Source organism: Sapajus apella, unplaced genomic scaffold (assembly GCF_009761245.1).
Source record: "Sapajus apella isolate SASKATOON/1434 unplaced genomic scaffold, GSC_monkey_1.0 scaffold20, whole genome shotgun sequence".
Taxonomy (NCBI): Eukaryota; Metazoa; Chordata; class Mammalia; order Primates; family Cebidae; genus Sapajus; species Sapajus apella.
The window spans coordinates 1,105,831-1,130,776 of NW_022436960.1; the positions used below are offsets into that span (position 1 = coordinate 1,105,831).

Consider the following 24,946-nt stretch of genomic DNA (forward strand, 5'->3'; position numbering starts at 1 on the left):
GATCTCTTGACCTCATGATCCACCCGCCTCCGCCTCCCAAAGTGCTGAGATTACAGGCTTGAGCCACCGTGCCCGGCCTGCACTCCCTACTCTTTAGCAATCGATCCTCTACCCGCTTCTTTTCCCAGCCCTGGGCAACCACTGATCTCCTCTCTGTCTAAAGCTTGCCTATTCTGGACATTTCGTATCCACGGAATCATATTTGTGGTGTTTTGTGTCTGGTTGCTTTCACTTAGCATAATGTTCTCAAGGTTCCTCCATGTTGTTAATTAGTACTTCATTCTTCATTCCTTTGTGGGTTTTTTTTTTTTTTTTTTTTTTTAGATGGAGTCTTGCTCTGTTGCCAGGCTGGAGTGCAATGGCGCGATCTCAGCTCACTGCAACCTCCGCCTGCCGAGTTCAAGCAATTCTCCTGCCTCAGCCTCCTGAGTAGCTGGGGTTACAAGCACGGGCCACCATATCCAGCTAATTTTTGTATTTTTAGTAGAGACGGGGTTTTGCCATGTTGGTCAGGATGGTCATAATCTCCTGACCTCGTGATCCACCCTCCTCAGCCTCCCAAAGTGCTGGGATTACAGGCGTGAGCCAATGCGCATGGCCCTTCATTCCTTTTTATTGCTGAACAGGCTTCCATCGTGTGGACAGGCCACATTTTGTTTGTCCATCCATCAGCTTTCCATCACAGTCCCTGCACACACCATGACTTGTATGTCTCTGCAGAGCAAAGTCCCTTTCTACTCTTCCCCATTCCCGCATATGTACCCTGTAAGAACTAGTCCTCCTCCACCAGGAAGTCTTCATAGATACTTGGTTGGTTCTTCTCCGCTTTCATAGAACTCCATGAGGGCAGTTATCACACAGCACCATCATTATCTGTTTTCTCTGTCCTTCGATGGACTCCTTGTCTTTGCTTATCTTCTTTTAGTCTACATACTTTGTGGTGCTCCAAAAGACCAATAAAGAATATGGTACAATCAATGCTCAATACATGTTTGTTGAATGAATCTCTCTCTCAAAACACTGTGCTAGATTCACCCAAGTATGACAGTCCTAAATATAACATAGTGGCAAAAATCCAGTGAAATCTTATGTCCAGGTCCAAAGAATACATTCATTTTAAAATGCACACACTTTTTTTTCTTTGAGACGGAGTTTCGCTCTTGTTAACCAGGCTCTCACTGCAACCTCCGCCTCCTGGGTTCAGGCAATTCTCCTGCCTCAGCCTCCTGAGTAGCTGGGATTACAGGCACGCACTACCATGCCCAGCTAATTTTTTGTATTTTAGTAGAGACAGGGTTTCACCATGTTGACCAGGATGGTCTCGATCTCTTGACCTCGTGATCCACCCGCCTCGGCCTCCCAAAGTGCTGGGATTACAGGCTTGAGCCACCACACCCGGCCGCACACACATTTTGAAAAGCAGCTTGCGGCTGGGCGTGGTGGCTCATGCCTGTAATCCAAGCACTTTGGAGGCCACGGCGGGCAGATCTCCTGAGGTTGGGAGTTCAAGACCAGCCTGAATAACAAGGTGAAACCCCGTCTTAAAAGAAAAAAAAAAGAAAAAAAAGCAGCTTGCTTCTACCTTAGCAATTCACAAAGCCATCAACTACTCCCTCCTAATTTCACTGAGCTCTCTGTACATCACTGAATCTAGAAATCTCTTCATGATTGACATGAAAGCTTTTCATTATAACCCTTTCCTGATCTATTCCTCATCTTCCCAAGTTCAATCAACTGCCTCTGCCTGATGCCTGTTTCCTGCCTTTTCTTCCCACTAAGTTCCAGTAGCCATTTTGTTCAACTCATAGAGAGGCTAATATAAAATGAGACCCTCCCCAAACTTAAATGTAACTTCTTTTTTTTTTTTTTTTTTTTGAGATGGAGTCTTGCTCTTTCTCCCAGGCTGGAGAGTGTAGTGGTGGCACGATCTTGGCTCACTGCAACCTCCACCTCCCAGGTTCAAGCCATTCTCCTGCCTCAGCCTCCTGAGTAGTTGAGATTACAGGCGACTGCCACCACGTCCAGCTAATATTTTATATTTTTAGTGGAGATGGGGTTTCACTATGTTGGCCAAGCTGATCTCGAACTCCTGGCCTCATGATCCATCTGCCTCAGCCTCCCAAAGTGCTGGGATTACAGGCGCGAGCCACTGCGTCCGGCCTAAGTATAACTTCTATAAAAAAACAAACTAGGAAAAAATTCCAGTAGATGCCAGTCTTCTATCGAAAAAGAAAATGTGGCTATGAAATAACTGACACCTAATAAAAGCTACTTACTAGTCACTCCTTTGGAAGAGGGCTGTCCTCACTCCATCTTTCCCACCACTGGTTTTCCAAGTCAGTCCTGAAAATACAAGTTCTGTGTCCCCTGTATCTGCATTTAGTTCTCCCTTTGAAAGCTCAAAGGACAGACCATGATCTCCCTGAGGCAGTGACCAGGTCTGTCTGGTTCACCACAGCACTGCTAGAGCCAGCCTGGCACAGTGACTGGCACACAATGGAGGCCAAAAAACCACCAATATGGGACATAAGTCAGGTTAATAACAACAACAAACCAAGGTCAGAGGTTTATCAAGGTACATTAAAGCCGGGTGTGAGAAAACACAAAGCCTTGCCACTTAAAAGACCAGGAATCGCTGGTGATCCCACAAGGAGCTACAGTGGCTTCATTCCCAGATTCTGCCTATGCCTGGGATTTGGGTTTGGGGATTTCCCAGAACTCTCCTTCTGTTTACAAGACCTTGGCTACAAGGAGGCAGTCAACAAGTGCAATTGATCACTCCAGTAGATGAGAAAATGATGCACCCAGGCTCGTATCCCACATTCTGACAACAAATGAAATATAAGTCACAAAATTCCTGAACCCCAGTGAGAAAGAGAGGAAGAAAAAAGTGCACGGAAGAGAAATGGAAGTAGGGATGGGAAAACTAAAGTCATGAGAAGTCAGAGACGTATCAGAAGGGACGAGAGGGCGAGCAGGCAGGCTAGCACAGATGACAGCAGGGCTCCCCTTTACCGGAAAGTACAGCGGCAGGCACCGTCCTTAACTTTACACGCACTGACCCATTTAATCCTCTCACCAAGCCAGAAGTAGCAACTATTCTGATCTCCATGCCACTGGTGATGAAACCGGAGCGCAGTGAGGTAGGGCACTAGCCCCAGCACAGAGCTAGGAAGGGGCCCGCTGTGACCTGCCGGGTGTGACTCCAGGGCACCCCATCCTTTAACCCTTACTACCTATTCTGCCTCCCAGGGCTTCAAATAGGATTGGGAAAGGAGTCATTGGCTTATCCATTCATCGAACACTGAACACCTACTGGGTGAGTGTCAAGGCCTGCGGCCAGGCGCCGGTGGGTGGATGTAAGGGATGGGAGCTGAGAGTGGGGGACAGAACGCGACGTCAATCCTAAGGCGAAGGAGCAGAGCCCGCGGCCAGCCGGGATGCAGGGTGGGGCCGAGGGCGTGGGACGCGCGGCGGAGGCTCGAGGAGGGGCGGGCTGCCCCTGCTCCCCGCTGCGGACCGCCGGCTTCTGCGGGCGGGCTTCTGCAGGCGCTCCGTGTGTGGTGGCATTTAGCGTCCGCCACTCCGCGCGGGCGAGACGGGGCGGGGGAGACGGGGCGGACGGGCATGGAGACCCTGCGGGGCTGAGGCGAGGGAAGAGGAGGGGGCGCGGGGCCAGGCGTCGGGGGCGTCGGGGCCGCCTGCGGCGTCGCCGGACTCACCTCCCGCGGCAGCCCCTCCGGACTCGTCGGCCCAGCCGGGCCGGAGGAGGCAGGGATGGACTCCGGGCCGCGGGGGCTGCCGGGAGCCCGTTCCCTGGGCAACCGGGCAGGCACCGCGGCCGGCACCGGAGAGCGGCAGCTGGCTCCGCCAGGGGCTAGAGCGGCAAAGCCACAAGTGGCAGCGGGCGGGGCGGACGTGACGCAAACGCGCTTCCGGCGGGAGTGGGCGGTGCTTTGCGTCTCTTTCGAGGGATGTCTGCGAGCCGCCTGGAAGGTGCGTTAGATGGGTCTGTTTTCCGGGGCGGGGAGGCAGTGATTGTTACTGCTTGGGCCTGCTGCAGGTTTGGCCAGAAGCTCAGGAGCTCCCGGGATTAAATGGGATTAAATGGGGGCCCGTGCCTTGCCCCAGCCTAGCCCGCAAGCCCGGTGCAGCCTTTGCGGGCTGGCTCGGGAGGAAGTTTGGCCGAGGCTCCGTTTTTTCGCAAGTGGAATGACAGATGAACGGAATTATACGCAAAGGAGTGTCAGCAAGTCAGACACTCCCAAATTGTAATTATCGTCACTATAAATTAGCACTAACGGAGCTCACTGGGTGGCAAGCCTTGCATGCTCAGCTCCTCCAGAAACCCCTCTCTGAACTCCCCTCTGTCAGAACATTCTGCTTTTAATTAAAGCGGGCTTTCGGTGAGTGCTCATCTGCTGAGTACTGGTCCGAGTACTTTAAGTGGATCAGCTCATTTGAACCTCACAGTCGTCCCATGAAGTAATGTCAACCCCATTTTGCAAATGGAGAGTCGAGGCTCAGAGGGGATAAGTAACTTAGCCACTGTGCTCTCACCCCGCCCTGTTCTGTGACGCTGATGACTGGTCTGTCTTTACTAGCCCTTGAGTTTCTTTTTTTCTTTGTTTTTTTAAGACGGGGTTTCACCATGTTGGTCAGGCTGGTCATGAACTCCCGACCTCAGGTGATTCGCCCGCCTTGGCCTCCAAAGTGCTTGGATTACAGGCGTGAGCCACCACGCCCCACCGTCCTTGAGTCTCCTGAAGTCAGTTATGGTTTTGGTTCCTAAATATGTGCCCGTTATGGGTCAGGCTGACCACGAATCAGATGTGATCCTGCCTTCAGAATCTGCTGTTGGGGGAGAGAAACTCTTAGGCAGTTATAGAACAGGTGATAAGAGCTATTCCTCCATTTACCTCATTTTATGCAAAGCCTCCTATGTGTGGAAGGTTTGAGAGAAAACAAGACATAGTTCCTAACCTAGTGGAATTTCCAGTTTAGCAGGGAATATAGATATTAAGCAAGTACACTGCACTGGTGAGTATCATGATAGCAGAATTATAGGATGTTCCAGATGTCTAGCAGTGAGTCCTAACCACCCTGCAGGATGCAGGAATACTTCTCTGTGCAAATGACTTTTTAAAAACCTAAATCAGATAATTTCACTGTCCTACCCAGAGCTCATTGCTTACTCTCCATTGTATTACGTTGGTAACTGAGGTTTCGGCCATTAAAAGTAATGGCCGAAACCTCAGTTACTTTTGTACCAACCTAATTCTTAGAATAAGCCCAGACTTCTTATCTTGGCCGGTTAGGTTGTAGTTGTCTGATCACCTCCTCACCCACTGGTCCTTTTCTGTCCACTTCATTCTAGCACACTGTTTTGTTTTGTTTGTTTCTGTTTTTTGAACTCACTAAGCTCATTCTCATATTAGGACACATACTACTGGCCTACCCTTTTTCTGGTTTCTCATGATTCAGATCTCAGCCTAAATGACACCTTCTCAAGGGGTCACACTAACACAAGGCCCTATTTTATTTTTCTCACACACTTACCATGATCTGAACTGATCGTGGTCATTTAATTGTTTATTATCTGCCTCCCCTTTGGAAAGTAAGTTCTATAAAAACTGTCCTGATCTGTCCCGTTCAGTCACTTCATTCCCCCATGCCTGGCATATTATAGGCAGTAAGCAAATATTTGTTAGTTATTTAAGTAAAGAATGAATGATAAATCAATATGATATTTAAAAGTGAGGATACTAAGTATGAGGCAGGGGAGTGAGGACACACACAGATAGGAACTTGGTCAGGTCAAAGTCAGAACTTGTACAGAGCCAGCTCTGAGTCACAGAGGGCAAGTGGGAAAGGGTGAACCTGAAGTGGTGGGCAGAACTTGGATAGTAGAGGCCCTTGAGCTAACAGGTGAGATACTGGGTTTTTGACATGCGCCAGGCCCTCACAGCTTCACATATATTACCTAATCTCAGCAATCCTGTGAAGTAGATAATATTTTTATCCCCCAGATGAAACCGTTGAGGCTCTGAGAGGTACATTAACTTGCCCAAGATCTCACAGCTGTCATAGCTGGGATTCAGACGCAGGCACTGTGGTCTCCTGACTTGAGATGACAAACCATCCAGCTGTTGTGTGTCTTGGATTCCTCAAGGGGACTTTATCCTGTGGGCTGTGAGAAGCCTTTGCAGGGTTCAGAGTAGAGAAGGCAAGAGGGCATGAGAGGGCTGGGGAAGAACAAACAACCTGAGTTGGCTCTTGGTGGTCTGGGGGTTGCCTCCCACAGGCAGTGGGATCTGGGTGCATCTGGGAGCATGGGTGTCAAGAGGCTGAGGAAGGAAGGCGTTTTCCTGCAGAGAGAACCGTGCAAACCTTAGCAGGCACCTCAGCTGTTTAAGAGCTGCCAGTAGTTCATTTTCACTGGAAACTGACGGTGGGGGCAGTGTGTGGGTTGATGTACATGCTGATGAGGAGGGGTAGCTAGGTCTGGAAGGATTTTGGATTTCTGAGTTCCAAGCAGGGCAGTGGCAGCATGGTGATCAACACTGCATCTCTGTTGTCTCGGTGTCGTGAAACGGTGAGCACTCATGAGCCACGCCACTCTGAACAAATGTAAAGTATCAGAGTGCCTGAGACTGGATAGTGGAAGTACTTGGGAGCGAGGGCTAGATTATCCTGTAGGGAAGGTAACGTGAGCCATTGGAGAGTTTTAGCAGAAAGTCACAACTTTACCTTATTTCCAATCTTTGGGGAAAAAAAGCGCTTAAGGTAAAAACTTTGTGGAGCCATTAAGCTGGAAAAGGATTCAGCTATACCTGGTTAATCTTAAAATGTTAAAAATATTCTCTGTTGTCTTCTTCCAGGAACGTTCACATTTATTCAGACTTTGTAGTTTCCACATTTGTTTGTTCACTTGATACAACGTTTTAGATAGTTTTACTATTGAAAATTATGAGGGCATTTGCCCTCCAACTATGATTGTGTATTCCATGGTAATAATTTTGTTTCTTTTACACCCTATCAGCAAAGACTGTTGGAATTGTAACACCCAGAAAACCTGTCTTATCTGTCAGTGCAAGAAAAATTAAGGACAATGCGGCTGATTGGCACAATTTAATCCTGAAGTGGGAAACCCTCAATGATGCAGGTTTTACCACTGCGAATAATATTGCCAACTTGAAAATCAGTTTATTGTAAGTACATACAGGTTGTTCATGCTCTTAAGTTTTTCACCCTTAATAACTGGTGAAAAGTTTCAGGGGAGTCTTTATATTTTATTTTTTGTTTTTGGTGACAGAGTCTCACTCTCTCCCCCAGGCTGGAGTGCAGTGGCACGATCTCAGCTCACTGCAAACTCCACCTCCCAGGTTCAAGTGATTCTCCTGCCTCAGCCTCCCAAGTAGCTGGGATTACAGGGGCCTGCCACCACACGCAGCTAATTTTTGTATTTTTAGTAGAGACATGGTTTTGCCATGTTAGCCAGGCTGGTCTCAAACTCCTGACCTCAGGTAATCCTCCCACCTTGGCCTTCCTAAGTGCTGGGATTACAGGCATGAGCCACCGCACCCAGCCATGTCTCGCTTTCTTTCAAGGTGGATGCATCCATGTAATGTAGAGCCATTATTCTGGTTCTGTTCTTTCTCATTGCTGTTTAATAGTGTTTTACCCACAGTAGACCTCTCAAACTCTGCCACTGGTTTATCAACTAAGTTATTTTATATTCTTAATCTTTTGTTGTCATTTCAACAGTGTGCACAGCATCTTCCCCAGGAAGAGATTCCATCTCAGGAAACCACCTTCTTTGCTCATCCATAAAAAGCAACTCCTCATCTGTTCAAGTTTCTCATGAGGTTATAGCAATTCAGTCCCACCTTCAGACCCCACAGCTTGTTCTAGCTCTCTTGCTGCTTCCACTGGCAGAGTCGATTCAGCATCATTCTTATGGGCCCTAGGATTTTGAGAATGGTAAATGTGCATTCACCTTAAAGTCACTAACTGCAATTTACCCTAACAAGAGGGTCAGCCTGTCCCTTGAAGCTTTGAAGTCTGTCATTGGCTTCTCTCTAGTTGTGAATGTCTTGAATGGCATGTTTTAATAGAAGGCTGTTTCAGCTACATTGAAAATCTGTTGTATAGTGTAGCCACCTTCATAATTGATCTTTGCTAGACCTGGGTAACTTGCCGTGGCTTCTGCATTAGCACTTGCAGCTTTTATGTTACGGAGATGGCTTTTGCCCTAAACCTCATGAAGCAAATCCTGCTAGTCTCAAACTTTTCTTCAGTAACTTCCTCATGTCTCTCAGCCTTCATAGAATTGAAGAGGGTTAGGGCCCTGCTCTGGATTAGGCTTTCACCTAAGGGAATGTTGTGTTTGGTTTGATCTTCTATCCAGAACACTCAGACTGTCTCCATGTCCGCACTAAGGCTGTTTCACTCATGATTCACATGTCCACTGGAGGAGCACCTTTAATTTCCTTCAGTAACTTTTCCTTTGCATTCACGTGGCCAACTGTTTGGCACAAGGGGCCTAGCTTTCAGCTTATCTCAGCTTCTGATATGCCTTCCTCACTAAGCTTAATCATTTCTGGCTTTTAATTTTTTTATTTCTTAAATTGACCAAAGTATAGCTTTTGATTGAAAATGAGAGATATGCAACTCTTCCTTTCACTTGAACACTTAGAGGTCATTGTGGGGCTATTAACTGGCCTGATCTCAATGTCCTTCTACTTCAGGGAATAGGGAGGCCCGAGGAGAGGGAGAGAAATGGGAGCAGCCAGTCAGTGGAGCAGTCAGAACACACAACATTCATTCATTCGGCTCAGTGTTATATATGAGCATGGTTCATGGCACCTCAAAACAATTACACTAGTGATATCAAAGTTTACCAGTCACAGATCATAGATATAACAATAATGAAAAAGTGTGAAATATTGTAAGAATTGCCAAAATAAGACACAGAGACATGAAGTAAGCACATGCTGTTGGCAAAATGACGCTGATTGACTTGCTCTACACAGGGTTGCCACAAACCTTCAGTTTGTAAAAAATGCATTATCTGTGAAATTCTAAGTGAAGCACAATCAAGTGAGGCATGCTTGACTTCCTGGATTGTGAACTCTTTGAGGAAATGATCCATGTCTTATTCATCTTTGTACGTCCAGTACCATGCCCTATGCCAGGGATTCCACACAGCTGAATGTTTTTTGTTTTTTGTGTTTGTGTGTGTGTGTGTGAGACAGTCTTGCTCTGTCGCACAGGCTGACTGCAGTGGTGTGATAACAGCTCACTGCAGCCTTGACTTCCTGTGCTTACGTGATCCTCCCACCTCAGCCTCCTAAGTGGCTGGGACCACATGCATGTGCCATATTGCACAGCTATTTTCACTTCTGATTTTTGTGGAGATGAGGTCTCACTGTGTTGTCCAGGCTGGACTAAAACTGCTGAACTCAAGCAGTCCTCCCATGTCTACCCCACTAAGTGTTGGGCTTATAGGCATGAGCCACCAAAACCAGCTGTCACGTGGCTGAATTTAACTGACTTATTTTGGTGCAAAATTGAGTGGCCATTGGACATCTTCTTTGAACATATAAATAATAACTAAATTTGGCCAGGCGCGGTTGCTCACACCTGTAATCCCAGCACTTTGGGAGGCCGAGGTGGGTGGATCATGAGATCAGGAGATTGAGGACCATCCTGGCCAACATGGTGAAATCCTGTCTCTACTAAAAATACAAAAATTAGCCGGGCGCGGTGGCTCAAGCCTGTAATCCCAGCACTTTGGGAGGCCGAGGCAGGTGGATCATGAGGTCAAGAGATCGAGACCATCCTGGTCAACATGGTGAAACCCCGTCTCTACTGAAAAAATACAAAACACTAGCTGGGCATGGTGGCGCGTGCCTGTAATCCCAGCTACTCGGGAGGCTGAGGCAGGAGAATTGCCTGAACCCAGGAGGCGGAGGTTGCGGTGAGCCGAGATTGCGCCATTGCACTCCAGCCTGGGTAACATGAGTAAAACTCCGTCTCAAAAAAAAAAAGAATGAAGAAAAGGAAACAGGGCCTCAGAGAAATGAGAGACATCATTAAGTGCATCGACATATATGTAATGGTAGTACCAGAAGGAGAGGGTAGAGAAAGGAACAGGAAAAAAATACTTAAAGAAATAGTGGCTGAAAACTTCCCAGATTTGATGAGAAACATTCATCTAAACATTCAAGAAGCTCAACAAATTCCAGGTAGGACAAACTCAGCCAGGTGCAGTCACTCACACTTAGAATCCCAGCACTTTGGGAGGCTGAGGCAGGTGTATCACTTGAGACCAGGAGTGCAACCATCCTGGTCAACATGGTGAAACCCCGTCTCTACTAAAAATACAAAAAATTAGCTGGGCATGGTGGTGCGTGCCTGTAATCCCAGCTACTCAGGAGGCTGAGGCAGGAGAATTGCCTGAACCCAGGAGGCGGAGGTTGCGGTGAGCCGAGATCACACCATTGCACTCCAGCCTGGGTAACAAGAGTGAAACTCCGTCTCAAAAAAAAAAAAATACAAAAATTAGGCATGGTGGTGTGTGCCTGTAAACCCAGCTACTCAGGAGGCTGAGGCAGGAGAACTGCTTGAACTGGGACGCAGAGGCTGCAGTGAGCTCAGATCATGCCACTGCACTCCAGCCTGGGTGACAGAGCCAGACTATGTCTCAAATAATAATAATAATAATAACTAAATTTGTATCATAATGGCATGAAAGAACAATGCTTATGCAAAATATCCCACGTAACTATGCAGATATAGAGGACTGTAGAATTTATTAGGAAATAAGGCAAGCTTAAAAAGTATATTTTGTACACCGTATTTTCTATTTTGTCCAGGAATAAAGATAAGATAGAACTAGAGAGCAGCAGCCCAGCCTCGAAGGAAAATGAAGGAAAGGTGTATGTGGAATATAACGAGGAACTGGAGAAGCTGTGTGAGGAACTGCAGGCCACCTTGGATGGTTTGGTAAGACATAAAGATGCAGGCCACTCACAGTCACTGTCACTGAATCTGATGGATGTATTTGGGGTTCGCTTGACCATTGGCCATTCTTTCCTTTTTCTCACTTCCTCTAATGTTCTCTTCCTCTGCCTACTGCATAAGTCTTAGTGTTCCCCTTAGACACTCGCTAAGATTAGAATGATGCTAATGTTCTAATCTTAGACATTCACTCCTCCTGAGCATCATCCGGGGAAATTTCACCCACTTTCAGGGCTCATCACTTAGTAAATTTTTTTGGTTAGGGGGGAGATGGAGTCGTGCTTTGTCACCCAGGCTGGAGTGCAATGGCACGATCTCGGCTCACCCCCAACTTCTGCCTCCTGGGCTCAAGTGATTCCCCTGTCTCAGCCCCCCGATTTCACCATATTAGTCAGGCGGGTCTCAAACTCCTGTCCTCAGGTGCTCCACCTGCCTTGGCCTCCCAAAGGGCTGGGATTACAGGCAGTGCCTGGTCACGGAGTAAATATTTTAGGCTTCTGAGGCCAGCCAGTCTCTGTCTCAGCCACTCAACTCTGCCACATAGGACTAAACAGCCTTGTTAAATTTGTCCAAATGGTTGCGGTTTTTTTTAAAAAACTTTTTTTTTTGTTTTGGATTTTTTTTTTTTTTTTTTTTTTTTTTTTTTGATGAAGCGTCACTCTGTCACCCAGACTGGAGTACAGTAGTGCGGTCTCGGCTTACTGCAACCTCCGCCTCTTGGGTTCAAGTGATTCTCCTGCCTTAGCCTCCCAAGTACCTGGGATTACAAGCTCACGCCACTATGCCCAGCTAATTTTTGTATTTTCAGTAGAGATGGGGTTTCACCATGTTGACCAGGCTGATCTCGAACTCCTGACCTCAAGTGATTGGCCTGCCTCAGCCTCCCAAAGTGCTGGGATTATGGGCGTGAGCCACCACACCTAGACTTTTTTATTTTTTATTTATTTATTTATTTATTTATTTGAGACAGAATCTCACTCTGTCACCCAGGCTGGAGTGCAGTGGCAAGATCCCAGCTGACCGCAACCTCCACCTCAACCTCCTGAGTAGCTGGGATTACAGGTGCATACCACCATTCCCAGCTAATTTTTGTATTTTTAGTAGAGACAGGGTTTCACCATGTTGGCCAGGCTGGTCACGAACTCCTGACTTCAAGTGATCCGCCCACATCAGCCTCCCAGAGTGCTGGGATTACAGATGTGAGCCACCATGTTAATCCAGGAAAACTTTATCTTTGGAGGCTGAAATTTTGTATGATTTTTATGTGTCACAATCACTATTTTCCTTTTGGTTTTTTCTCAACCATTAAAAAATATAAAAACCATCTAAGCTTACGGACCATACAGAAATAGGCTATGGGCCAGAATTGACCTGTGGTCCAGGGTTAGTTTGCCCATCCCCTGATACAAGAGGTAAGAGACTAAAGTGTTTGTTTAATGAACTAATAACTAAATTTCAATACCTGCTATACTGGGCACCAGAGGTGAAGATAGCACCATTTTTCTTTGCTAGGCACAGGAAATTCGGTTTTACACATTTTTGAACTTGGATAACTGAAGCTTACCCATAAACATTTAAGATCTTTATATTTTCACCCTTTGTTTGTTTTGAGATAAGGTCTCACTCTGGAACGCAGTGGCATGATCACAGCTCACTGCAGCCTTTACTTCTTAGACTCAAGTGATCTTGCCTCAGCCTCCCAAGTGGCTGGGACTACGGACATGAACCATCATGGCCAGCTAATTTTTAAAATTCTTTTGTAGGCCAGGCGTGGTGGCTCACGCCTGTAATCCTGGCACTTTGGGAGGCCAAGGTGGGTGGATCATGAGGTCAGGAGGCCAGCCTGGCCAACATTGTGAAACCCTATCTCTACTAAAAATACAAAAAAGTAGCTGGGTGTGGTGGCAGGTGCCTGTAATCCCAGCTAGTCCGGAGGCTGAGGCAGGAGAATCACTGAACCTGGGAGGCAGGGGGGTGAGGAGGGGTGGTTGCAGTGAGCCGAGATTACGCCACTGCACTCCCAGTCTGGGCGACAGACTGAGACAACATCTCAGAAAAAAGTAGTTTGGGAATACGCTCTCATTCTATGTTCAGAACCAAAAGTTGATTTTATTATCAATCTCCTATTTTCCTCTAGCCTTTAGAGAGAATGCTTTCCAGACCTGGTCCTGTGTCTTTCATAACTTTGACCTTCTAGGGATTTGATGCGCCCTTTTCCCTCAGCTGGGCTAACGTTTCAGTGTGGTCTGTGTGGGAAGAAGCCTCCAGGGTTGAAATGTAAGGGGCTGCTGTTTGTGCACTGTTCGTTCAGGGCCGCACATGCCTATGTGACTTTAATTCTTTATTGATGGCTGAGCTACAGAATTGAGCATGACTTCTAGCCTGGGGTCAAGGCTCCAGAATTTTCCTTATTCTCCTGTTCTTTATCAGCTTTTCTTAGATTCAGGTGGCACCAGGGAGCTGCTACAGGCCTCAGAGGAAAGAGCAGAGGATTGGATGTTAAAACTGGGTGTCAGAAGGCATGGTATCGAGTTCTGGCCTCATCCCTCCTCAGCTCAACCTTCAGCAGTTTCCCAGCTGTGAAACGGAAATGATGAGTCCTGCCTCTTGGGGCTGGGCCAAATGAAATATCAAACCTTAAAAGATTTGGGAAACAGGTAGAGTCCTTTGAAAATTGACGTTAGCGGAATTTAGTGCTTGCTACTTCTGATGTAATTGGAGGGCGGTTGGAAGGACCAAGTAAAGGAATTAAGATTTTGACAATTTATATATCTTTTCTTATCTCCCCTCACGTATGTAAAGTCATCAATACTTAGGAGTTCAAAATTTGGTCTCCGTAGACCTATGCTACTTAAATCTGAAATCCTAGTACGTCACCCATTAATTTTATTTTTCAAACCCTTATATAGCTCCAAGTAGGTGCTTCACAAATATAGACTCGCTTAACCCTCTTCACCACGCTGTGAGAGTCAGCACGTCACTGCCCCTTCTGTGCTGCCTGCTGTGTGCAGCGGATGGTTTAGTATCTCCCACAAGTGGCCGCGCACATCCTGCAGCTACCAGGCTTAGGACAGAGCCTGGCCCACACTGAGGGACCGTCAGTGACAGGCTCGCCACATTTCCTTCCTTCCTGTGTGAAGTATGTAGGGCTGCCTTTCCGTGTTGCCGTTTTATAAACAAGGATGTCAAGGAGGTTTTTTTTTTTGTGATGGTCTCGATCTGTTGCCCAGGCTGGAGTGCAATGGTGCGCTCTTGGCTCACTGCAACCTCTGCCTCTGAGGTTAAAGTGATTTTCCTGCCTCAGCCTCCCAAGTAGCTAGGATTACAGGCACGCGCCACCACACCCAGCTAATTTTTTTGTATTTTTAGTAGAGACAGGGTTTTGCCATGTTGGCCAGGCAGGTCTTAAACTCCTGACCTCGTGATCCACTCTCCTGGGCCTCCCAAAGTGTTGGAATTACAGGCGTTAGCCACTGTGCCCAGCCACTCTCACACTCCATAAAAACTGCAAGAGCTGGCCAGGTGCAGTGGCCCATGCCTGTAATCCCAGCGCTTTGGGTGGCTGAGGCAAGAGGATCGCTTGAGCCCAGGAGTAAGACACCAGCCTGGGTAACATAACAAGACCCTGTCTCTACAAATTAAAAAAAATTAGCTGGGCATGGTGGTGCAAGGAACATGAGCCATGATTATGCCGCTGCTCTACAGCTTGGGCAACAGAATGAGACCCTGTCTCAAAAAAAAAAAAAAGTAAGAGCCTGCCTTGGGATTCCTCCAGGTCTTTGGGGCTAAACCATTAGTGCTCTTTGGAAATCCTAGTGAAATGGGACTCGGAAACCTTTCTTGCTCTAGGACTGGAAATCTGGGGTTTATTTTCAAAGTAATTCAAATTAATGAAATCATAGCAACTGCCTACCTCCATCTCCCTGGGAATTTGCTGTACATAGAGTTAACAGTGTTTAGTTATTGGAATTTTTATCACAATAGACTTATACTTCTTAGCTTTGAAATCTTATATTTATTGAATCTGAGACTGGAGATTTCAAATAATATGATCATATTTCAAATTAATATCTTTTCAGACCAAAATACAGGTGAAGATGGAAAAGCTGACTTCAACTACCAAGGGAATTTGTGAACTAGAAAATTACCATCATGGGGAGGAAAGTAAGCGACCCCCTCTGTTCCACACGTGGCCCACAACCCATTTCTGTGAGTAGTTTCTTCTCTGTTAATTTGCAGGAGGGTAGAGGTTATTAAGGGCATTTAGTATCATGTACATCTGGTACTTTAAGAAGCTGACAAGGCTTTGAAATTCAATGCAAAAGTACCTGTTGGGAGGAAAGAAGACAGAGGCATCTTAAACATTTCTTCTTGGCTTTAATTACCTATTCATCAGCAGAGTATATTAAGCATAATTAGAGACCCATGAAGCAAATTGCTGTTATTAGCCCTGCAAAACCAATGGGCAGAATGAATTCCACCTCCCCTGTGAAAGCAGAAATCTATCATTTTGAGGGGAGGAAAGGGAAGAAAGGGTTTTTTTCAGTTTGTTAAGGTTTTTCTTTTGCTTTTTGTTTTAATTAAAAAACAAATTGAGGTCCCTGCAGCCAGCCTCATGGAAGATGACTGGGAAAATGAAACCATGACTTAGTAAACTCCGTGAGATGCTTCTTCGAGGGTCACTTTTAGCTTTATTAGTTCAAGACAAGGGCTAAGCTATTTGATGTTGATCTGAGACTCACTTTTTAAATGATGCAGGAAAGGGTAAAATCACCTAGTAGAAAGTGTTTAGCGAAATATTGTCAGTTTGAGGGGAATCTCTTACTTATACTGTGGGTCACCTAAGGGTTAGGTAGAAAAGATTATATATACTTTTTTTTTGAGACAGAGTCTCGCTCTGTTACACAGGCTGGAGTGCGGTGGTGCAATCTTGGCTCACTACAGCCTCTGCGTCCCAGGCTCAAGCAATTCTTGTGCCTCAGCTTCCTAAGTAGCTGAGATTACAGGCCCATGCCACCACACCTGGCTAGTTTTTGTATTTTTTAGTAGAGACAGGATTTCACCATGTTGGTCAGGCTGGTTTTAAACTCCTGACCTCAGGTGATCCACCCACCTCTGCCTCCCAAAGTACTAGGATTATAGGTGTGGGCCACCACACCCAGCCAGTTATATACACTTTTTTTTTTTAGATGGAGTCTTGCTCTGTCACCCAGGCTGGAGTGCAGTGGCACGATCTTGGCTCACTGCAACCTCTGCCTCCCGGGTTCAAGTGATTCTCTTGCCTCAGCCTCCTGAATAGCTAGGATTACAGTTGCCTGCCACAGAGACAGGATTTCACCATGTTGGCCAGGCTGTTCTCAAACTCCTGACCTCAGGTGATCCGCCAGCCCTGGTCTCCCAAATTGCTGGAATTACAGGCCTGAGCCACCTGACCCAGCCTATGTACACTTTTTAATTTCACTCTGCTGACTATGTTATCGAATTGAACTAATCAGGACCAAGTGGTAAATTCCATCCGGCCTTTCTTCCTCTCAGTGCTGTTGCTAATTCTGGTTTTTAATCAAGAACTGTTAAAAATGTGGTCCTTCCCGAGTGAAGACTACGTTCTTGAATCACTGCCATTAGGGGAGACTCACACTTCTTTCAGATGAGGTGTCTCGCAAGCTCTCGGAGATGTACAGGAAGGAGCTGCTCCTGAAGCGCACAGTGGCTGAGGAGCTTGCACACACTGGGGATCCCGACCTCACCCTGAGCTTCCTGTCCATGTGGCTGCACCAGCCCTATGTGGAGAGCGACAGCAGGCTGCACCTGGAGAGCATGCTGCTGGAGACGGGCCACCGAGCTCTGTGACCTCCTGAGATGGCAGTGGACACTGGCTCCTTCCACATCTCCCCAGGTGGACAGGCTCCTGCCTAGGACCCAGTGCCGTAGTCCTGGATCAGACCCCAGTTTCAGACCTGCTTAGGGTCTTCAGGCAAGAGCTTGTCCCCAGCCCTGTGGCCTCTCCAGGCATGCCCACAGCCCGCAGCCAGCCCCACATCATGTCACTCAGCATCCTCTGCCCCTCCTGGAAATCTGTCACTCATGGGTGCTTCTGAGTAAAATAAATGAGTTCCTGAACAGAATGAGTAAGTGATCTGGTTTATACAAAGTAGGCGTGCTTTATACATTACATTTGTGTAGAAAATCCCTGGTTTAATATTTTCACTTTATACCTATCTGATTGTTTATATGAGAATATATTAGTTTTGGGGCCAGGCACGGTGACTCACGCCTGTAATCCCAGCACTCTGGGAGGCCAAGGTAGGCGTATCACTTGAGGTCAGGAGTCCAGCTTGGCTGACATGATGAAACCCAGTCTCTACTAAAAATACAAAAATTAGCCAGGGGTGGTGGGTGGTACATGCCTGCAATCCCAGCTACTCAGGAGGCTCAGGCAACGGAATCGCTTGAACCAGGGAGGCAGAGAGTGCTGTGAGTGGAGATCACGCCGTTGCACTTCAGCCTAGGTGACAGAGCGAGACTCCATCTTAAAAAAAATAGTAAGATCCCAGAGTTAAAAGTGAAGTTTGACATCATGAAAATGAAAATAACCTATAAAAACATTGCCGCTGTTTGCACAGTAGGGCTGTGACAAGCGAGGTGAACCCTGCTCCCTCGCATTCTTCTCACGCTATCCTTGAGTTTCACAATGCTTCCAGCCACTTCCAGAGTTCACATCCTGGGTTAGAATAAGAGAAAGGTGAGCGTTTTGGAACAGACTGAAGAGACTGGGCAAAGGCGAGGGTGTGGAGAGGATGTGAAGTGTGCCAAAGTCTACTCTAAACTCTTCTCTTCTGTGGCATTACTTGTTACATGGTTTCTACATCTGTGTTTGCCTTTTTGTAAGTTCTCTGATCCCAAACTGTTTATATTCTATGGGACTGTGTATATAAGTGATACTTAATAAGTAACAGTTTTTGTTGTTTTTGAGATGGAGTCTATCTGCCGCCAGGCTGGACTGCAGTGTGCAGTGATACAATCTCGGCTCACTGCAACTTCCATCTCCTGGGTTCAAGCGATTCTCCTGCCTCAGCCTCCCAAGTAGCTGGGACCACAGGCACCCTCCACCACACCCAGCTAATTTTTGTATTTTTAGTAGAGACAAGGTTTCACCATGTTGGCCAGGACAGATCTTGATCTCTTGACCTCGTGATCTGCCCACCTCAGCCTTCCAAAGTGCTGGGATTACAGGCATGCGCCACTGAGCCCAGGCAGTCTTTATTTTTTTAAGAGATAGGATCTTACCGTGGCCCAGGTAGTATCAAACTCCTGAGATCAAGTGATCCTCCCTTCACAGCCTCCTGAGAGACTATATTCGTGCACTGCCCAGCCCAGCAATTATGTTGTTGTTACTGGTGTTGCCCAGGCTGGAATGGAGTGGCGTGATCATAACTCACTGTAATCTCAGACTCAAAATCCTGGGCTCAGGTGATCCTCCTGTCTCAGCCTTTAGAGTAGCTGGGACTATAGACGTGCATAATCACACCCGGTAAATTGTTTTTGTTTTTGTTTTTTTTTCTTTTTTAAGCTCCCACCCCCCCCAGAATTGTTTTATTTTTACTTTTTAGAGATGGGGTCTTGCTGTGTTGCCCTGGCTGGCCTTGAACTCCTCGCCTCAAGTGATCCTCCTGCCTTGGCTTACCAAAGTGCTGGGATTATAGGTGTGAGCCACTGCACCTGGCCAAGAATAGTTCTTAATTGTGTCATTTTAGTATTTAAATACTATTTATCCAAGTTTGTTTATTTATTTATTTTTGAGATGGAGTCTCACTCTTGTCGCCCAGGCTAGAGTGCAATAGTGTGATCTCGGATCACTGCAACCTCTGCCTCCTGGGCTCAAAGAATTCTCCTATCTCAGCCTTCCATGTAACTGGGATTACAGGCATGAGCCACCATGCCTGACTAATTTTTGTACTTTTAGTAGAGACAGGGTTTCACCATGTTGGTCAGGCTGGTCTTGAACTCCTGACCTCAAGTGATCCACCCGCCTTGGCCTCCCAAAGTACTGGGATTACAGGTGTGAGCCACCACACCCGGTTATTTATCCAAGTTTATTAAGACTGTTGTAACTTTATTTTTTGAGACAGAGTCTTTCACTCTGTTGCCCAGGCTGGAGTGCAGCGGTGCGATCTCTGCTCACTGCAACTTCTGTCTCCTGGGTTCAAGTGATTCTCTCCTGCCTCAGCTTCCCAAGTAGCTGGGATTACAGGGACCCACCACCATGCCTGGCTAATTTTTACAGGCAGGTGCCCACAGCCAGCTAATACTGTATTTTTAGCAGAGATGGGGTTTCACCATGTTGGTCAGGCTGGTCTTGAACTCCTGACCTCAGGTGATCCACCTGCCTTGGCCTTTCAAAGTACTGGGATTACAGGCGTGAGCCACCGCACGCAGCCAAACTATTTAAAGGCAACATTTCTAGGATTTGTTTCCTCTGCATTTGCTATATTTATTAAGGTCTGACTATCATAAAAGTAGGCACTTGGGCATCTTGCAGTCTGGAGACCACATTGTCATCCTTTGACAGGAATGGTGGTGACCCGCTACGGCTTCCCTGCATGCTGAGGAAGTGGCTACTGCAATGAGCTGCAGAGGCAGATGGGCCGGACGGGCAGGACGCCAGAGGCTCCACTCACCCAGACCTGCCTGGGAGAGGCCTTGGCATGAAGTCCACGTGCAGTCACTTTTATGTTGGGGGTACTTAAAGAACAAACGCTCTTCGGAGGATATGTTGAAGGATTTCTTATGTGCACAAGATTTCTAGGACAACTCACATGTCCCTGATGGTGCACTTCCCAGACAGCCTGCAGCAAGTTGTTCAGGAAAATATCGGAAAGGATCGATACTGCTAAGGACAATCCAAGGTAAAAGACCTAAGCGATGAACAAAAATAACGAATCTGCCAAGCAACTTCTATCTGAAGGGAACAATGGAGTAGATTGATACGGGACTTCTAGTTGAACCTGCTGGATGACTCATATGCAGTTATGCCCTCCACCTCCAAAAATCCTGCCAAATTGAATATGAAAAGCTAGAAAGCCACAAAATCAAAGAGAACAGGATTGGGGGAGGAATTCATAAGTCCCTTTTTTAAAAACCTTTAACATTTTTTTTTCTTTTTGGGACAGAATCTTGCTCTGTCACCCAGGCTGGAATGCAATGGCATATCTTGGCTCACTGCAACCTCCGCCTTCCAGGTTCAAACAATTCTTCCACCTCAGCCTCCTGAGTGGCTGGGACTACAGGCATCCACCACCACACCTCGCTAATTTTTGTATTTTTGTAGAGATGAGATTTCACCGTGTTGGCCAGGCTGGTTTTGAACTCCCGACCTTAGGTGATTCACCTGCACTGACTTCCCAAAGTGCTGGGATTACAGGCATGAGCCACCCATCCACCCTAAAAACCTTTAAAATGTATAACTTCAGGCCGGGCATGGTGGTTCATGCCTGTAATTCTAGTACTTTGGGAGGCCAAGGCAGGTGAATCACCTGAGGTCAGGAGTTCAACACTAGCCTGGCCAACATGGTGAAACCCCACTCAGCTAAAAATACAAAAATTAGTTGGATGTGGTAGCGTGCACCTGTAGTCCCAGCTACTCTGAGGTAAGAGAATCACTTGAACCCGGGAGGCAGAAGTTGCAGTACACCAAGATTGCACCACTGCACCCTATCCTTGGTGACAGGGCGAAACTCTGCCTCAAAATAAAGGCTGGGCACAGTGGCTCACGCCTGTAATCCCAGCACTTTGGGAGGCCGAGGCAGGTGTATCATGAGGTCAGGAGTTCACCAGTCAGGCCAAGATGTGAAACCCGTCTCTACTGAAAATACAAAAGTTAGCTGGGTGTGGTGGTGGGCACCTGTAATCTCTGCTACTCGGGAGGCTGAGGCAGAGAATTGCTTGAACCCGGGAGGCAGAGGCTGCAGTGAGCCGATAACGCGCCACTGCACTCCAGCCTGGGCGACGGAGTGAGACTCTGTCTCAAAAAAAATAAATTATAACTTCAGGAAACACAAAAACTAAAAAGTAATCACAATGTACCACATACAGATGTGAATAGCATTTGCATATCATAAATAATAATATGACCCCTAGGTTGGGCTTGGTGGCTCATGCCTGTAATCCCAGCACTTTGGGAGGCCAAGGCAGGTGGATTATGAGGTCAAGAGATTGAGACCATCCTGGCTAACATGGTAAAACCCTGTTTCCACTAAAATACAAAAAATTAGCCAGGCATGGCGGCACCTGTAGTCCCAGCTACTTGGAAGGCTGAGGCAAGGGAATTGCTTGAACTGAGAAAGGGAGGTTACAGTGAGTCGAGATCATACCACTGCACTCCAGCCTTAGTGACAGAGCAAGACTCCATCTCAAAAAAAAAAAAAAAAAAAAATTTGACCCCTGCCAGGTGGGATGGCTCACACCTGTAATACCAGGAGGCCAAGGTGGGCGGATCACCTGAGGTCGAGAGTTCGAGACCAGCCTGGCCAACACGGTGAAATCCCATCTCTACTAAAAATACAAAAATTTGCTGGGCATAGTAGCAGGAGCCTATAATCCCAGCTACTGAGGAGGCTGAGGCAGGAGAATTGCTTGAACCTGGGAAGAGGTTGCAGTGAGCTGAGATTGTGCCATTTTACTCCAGCCTGGGCAATAGACTGAGACTTCGTCTCAAAAAAAAAAAAAAAGGCTGGGCACGGTGGCTCACGCCTATAATCCCAGCACTTTGGAAGGCCAAGGTGGACAGATCACCTGAGGTCAGGAGTTCGAAACCAGCCTGGCCAACATGGTAAAATCCCATCTCTACTAAAAATACAAAAATTAGCTGGGCATGGTGGTGCACACCTGTAATCCCAGCTACTCAGGAGGCTGAGGCAGGAGAAGAATCCCTTGAATCCAAAAGGTGGAGGCTGCAGTGGGCCAGGATTGCAACACTGCACTCCAGCCTGGGGACAGCGAGACTCCATCTCAAAAACTAAATAAATAAAATTTAAAAAACAATAATAATAGTATGACCTGGCTAGGCATGAGGCATTATGGGCTCACACCTGTAATTCCAGCACTGGCCAAGCCAGGCAGATCACTTGAGCCTACCAGGAGGTTGAGACCAGCCAGTACAACATGTACAAAAAATACAAAAAAACTAACCAGGTGTCATGGTGCATGCCTGGGGTCCCAGCTATTCTGGAGGCTGAGGTGGGAGGATCAACTGAGCCTGGGACATTGAGGCTGCAAGTGAGCCGAAACTGCACCATTGCACTGCAGCCTGGGCGATCCTGTTGCAAAAAAAACAGGCCTCAGGCCGGGCGCGGTGGCTCAAGCCTGTAATCCCAGCACTTTGGGAGGCCGAGGCGGGTGGATCACGAGGTCAAGAGATCGAGACCATCCTGGTCAACATGGTGAAACCCCGTCTCCACTACAAATACAAAAAATTAGCTGGGCATGGTGGTGCGTGCCTGTAATCCCAGCTACTCAGGAGGCTGAGGCAGGAGAATTGCCTGAACCCAGGAGGCGGAGGTTGCGGTGAGCCGAGATCGCGCCATTGCACTCTAGCCTGGGTAACATGAGTGAAACTCCGTCTCAAAAAAAAAAAAAAAAAAAAAAAAAAAAAACAAACACAGGCCTCAGAGGGTGTTAAAGATCCACTCTGCCCTGGCTCCTTTCTGTCCTGCTGGTTCAGCTCTTCCTGCTCCTCTGACCATTGGGGAGGTGCCAAGGCTGAAGTGCCACAGGTGCCTGACCAGGGCTACCCAACCAGGGCTGCAGCCACAGGGCCCGTCATGCTTTCCAGGGAATGCAGGGAATTTTCTTTCTTTGCATTTAGTAGTAATTAACAATAACTGAACATGGACCAGGATCTAGGGATCGTGACAAATGCTGAAAGCACATGTCCTCACTGAAGCCCCAGCCAGCCACCCCTGGGAGTCATCTGGGTGTCCTTGTCCCCCAGTCTGTGCTCTAATACCTCTCCATGCCTGTTCCTATTTGAAATTAGAAGTACTATGTATACAAACCAACGTTCTTTATGAAAAAAGGAAATTTCCATTTACTTTATCATTCTCTCATAAATAAGGTTACGTCTTATTTCTTTTTCTTTCTTTTTCTCTATAGTTGCACACTACCATGCCAGGCTAATTTTTTAAAATTTTTAGTAGAGATGGGGTCTCACTGTGTTGTCCAGGCTGGTCTTGAACTCCTGGGCTCGAGTGATCGTCCTGCCTCAGCCTCCTAGGTTCCGTCTATCAGGAGAGGGTTGGAATGTGGAAGCTGTGCATCCGTCTCTATGCTGTATTGGGGAACTCTGCAAAGGCTAAGCTGGAGAAGGACAAGGTGCACGGCTCCTGAAGAGCAGGGCCTGTGAGTCCTGCTCAGTGCCGTCCAGCCCGTGCCTGGCACACAGCAGCACTCAACAGGCACGTGGCGGATTCATGAGGAGACTGCTGTCAGAGCCTCCTGTGTCTTCAGCTCTGTACAGTGGAACAAAGGTTTATTTGTCGTGGTGTTTTTCACATCAGTTACATTGACCATCCATTCATAGCAGCACATACACAGTGGTGAAATTAAGATGTGTTGGGATATTCATTATTAAATGTATATTTACCAGGGCCTTGTCCAGACCATGGTCATATTTGACCCAGCGTGTTGTGTCAGTTGCTTGACAGTGGTTATGAATGATCCTTAAGAGGCCTCTGTCTACATCTCCAGGATCCTAGGAGGGCACTCATGGTGGTTTCACGGGACTCTGGACTCCTGAGAAATGGCCTTGAGTCTACAGGATACAACTACAGCCCGACCAGACCACCCGACGCTCCCAGGCCCATGGCTTGCTCCCCTCCTGGCCATTTCCAGCCTGGTAGAAAACTCGCCTTTCTGCTCCTGTCGCCCCCAGCTCTGAGATCAGTGAGGGTAGGAAATGTGCCCTGGTCACTGAAAGGGCTGAGGAAATGCCGGCTCCCTGAGAATGCAGCTGAGCCGCCTTCTAGGGCAGGACTGGGAAGGAGCACAGCGCCAGGGTGACACGTGGTTGCAAGCCCAGCTCTGTCCCTGAGCAGCATGCTATCTGTGGGGTCTCTCCTGACTGTCTCTGCGAGGTGCGGGGAGAGAACTGCTGCCCACTTCGAATGCTTTCTTCCATGTGTAGACAGATGGCCCTTCTCTCCTTCCCCATAATGCAGCCTGTGGAAATATTCAAGAGGCACACCACTTAATAACTTTCCAAGTGGGACATCAACGAACTGGGCTTCTACCCTGAGCATCATCTTGCTGTGGCCCTCCAATAAGTCATCCCATCATTTATGCCTCACTTTCCTCATCCGTAAAATGTGAGGAGAGCCAGGCGCAGTGGCACACGCCTCTAGTCCCAGCTACTCAGGAGGCTGAGGCAGGAGGATCACTTGAGCCTTGGAGTTAAACACTGCAACGAGCTATGATTGCACCACTGCACTCCAGACTCCTAGGCTGGAGTCTCAAAAAGAAAAAAAAAAGTGAAACTCCATCTCTAAAAAAAAAATCATTGGCCAGCAGCAGTGGCACGTGCCTGTAATCCCAACACTTTGGGAGGCCAAGGCGGGTGGATTGCCTGAGCTCCGGCGTTTGAGACCACCCTGGCAATACGGTGAAAACCCATCTCTACTAAAATACAAAAAAAAAAAAAAAAAAAAAAAAAATTAGCCAGGTGTGGTGGCACATGCCTGAGTCCCAGCTACTCGGGAGGCTGAGGCACAAGAATCACTTGAGCCCAGTAGGCAGAGGTTTCAGTGAGCTGAGATCACGCCACTGCACTCCAGCTTGGGCTACAGAGTGAGACTCAGTCTCAAAAATAATTAATTAAATTTTAAAAATTGGCCAGGTGCAGTGGCTGATGCCTGTAATCCCAGCACTT

General features: G+C 47.3%; 2 protein-coding genes across 3 annotated transcripts in view; one reads left to right on the top strand and one right to left on the bottom strand.

Annotated features, from left to right (window-relative positions):
* The window catches only part of TECPR2 (tectonin beta-propeller repeat containing 2), a 98,317-nt gene extending 94,418 nt beyond the window's left edge, over nucleotides 1-3,899 (bottom strand). Inside the window, exon 1 of the mRNA XM_032287328.1 lies at nucleotides 3,723-3,899. The gene's annotated coding sequence lies outside the window, so the exon portion shown is untranslated. The remainder of the gene's footprint in view (nucleotides 1-3,722) is intronic.
* CINP (cyclin dependent kinase 2 interacting protein) lies at nucleotides 3,886-17,150 on the top strand. Of its 2 annotated transcripts, XM_032287330.1 has the most exons (5): nucleotides 3,886-3,996; nucleotides 7,043-7,211; nucleotides 10,881-11,010; nucleotides 15,105-15,234; nucleotides 16,673-17,150. In XM_032287330.1, exons 1-5 carry the CDS (start codon nucleotides 3,975-3,977, stop codon nucleotides 16,873-16,875), a joined length of 654 nt encoding a protein of 217 aa, XP_032143221.1. In that variant the 5' UTR covers nucleotides 3,886-3,974; the 3' UTR covers nucleotides 16,876-17,150. The 2 variants fall into 2 exon arrangements, with proteins under 2 accessions (XP_032143221.1, XP_032143222.1); XM_032287331.1 differs by lacking the exon at nucleotides 15,105-15,234.
* Nucleotides 17,151-24,946: the final 7,796 nt, after the last annotated feature.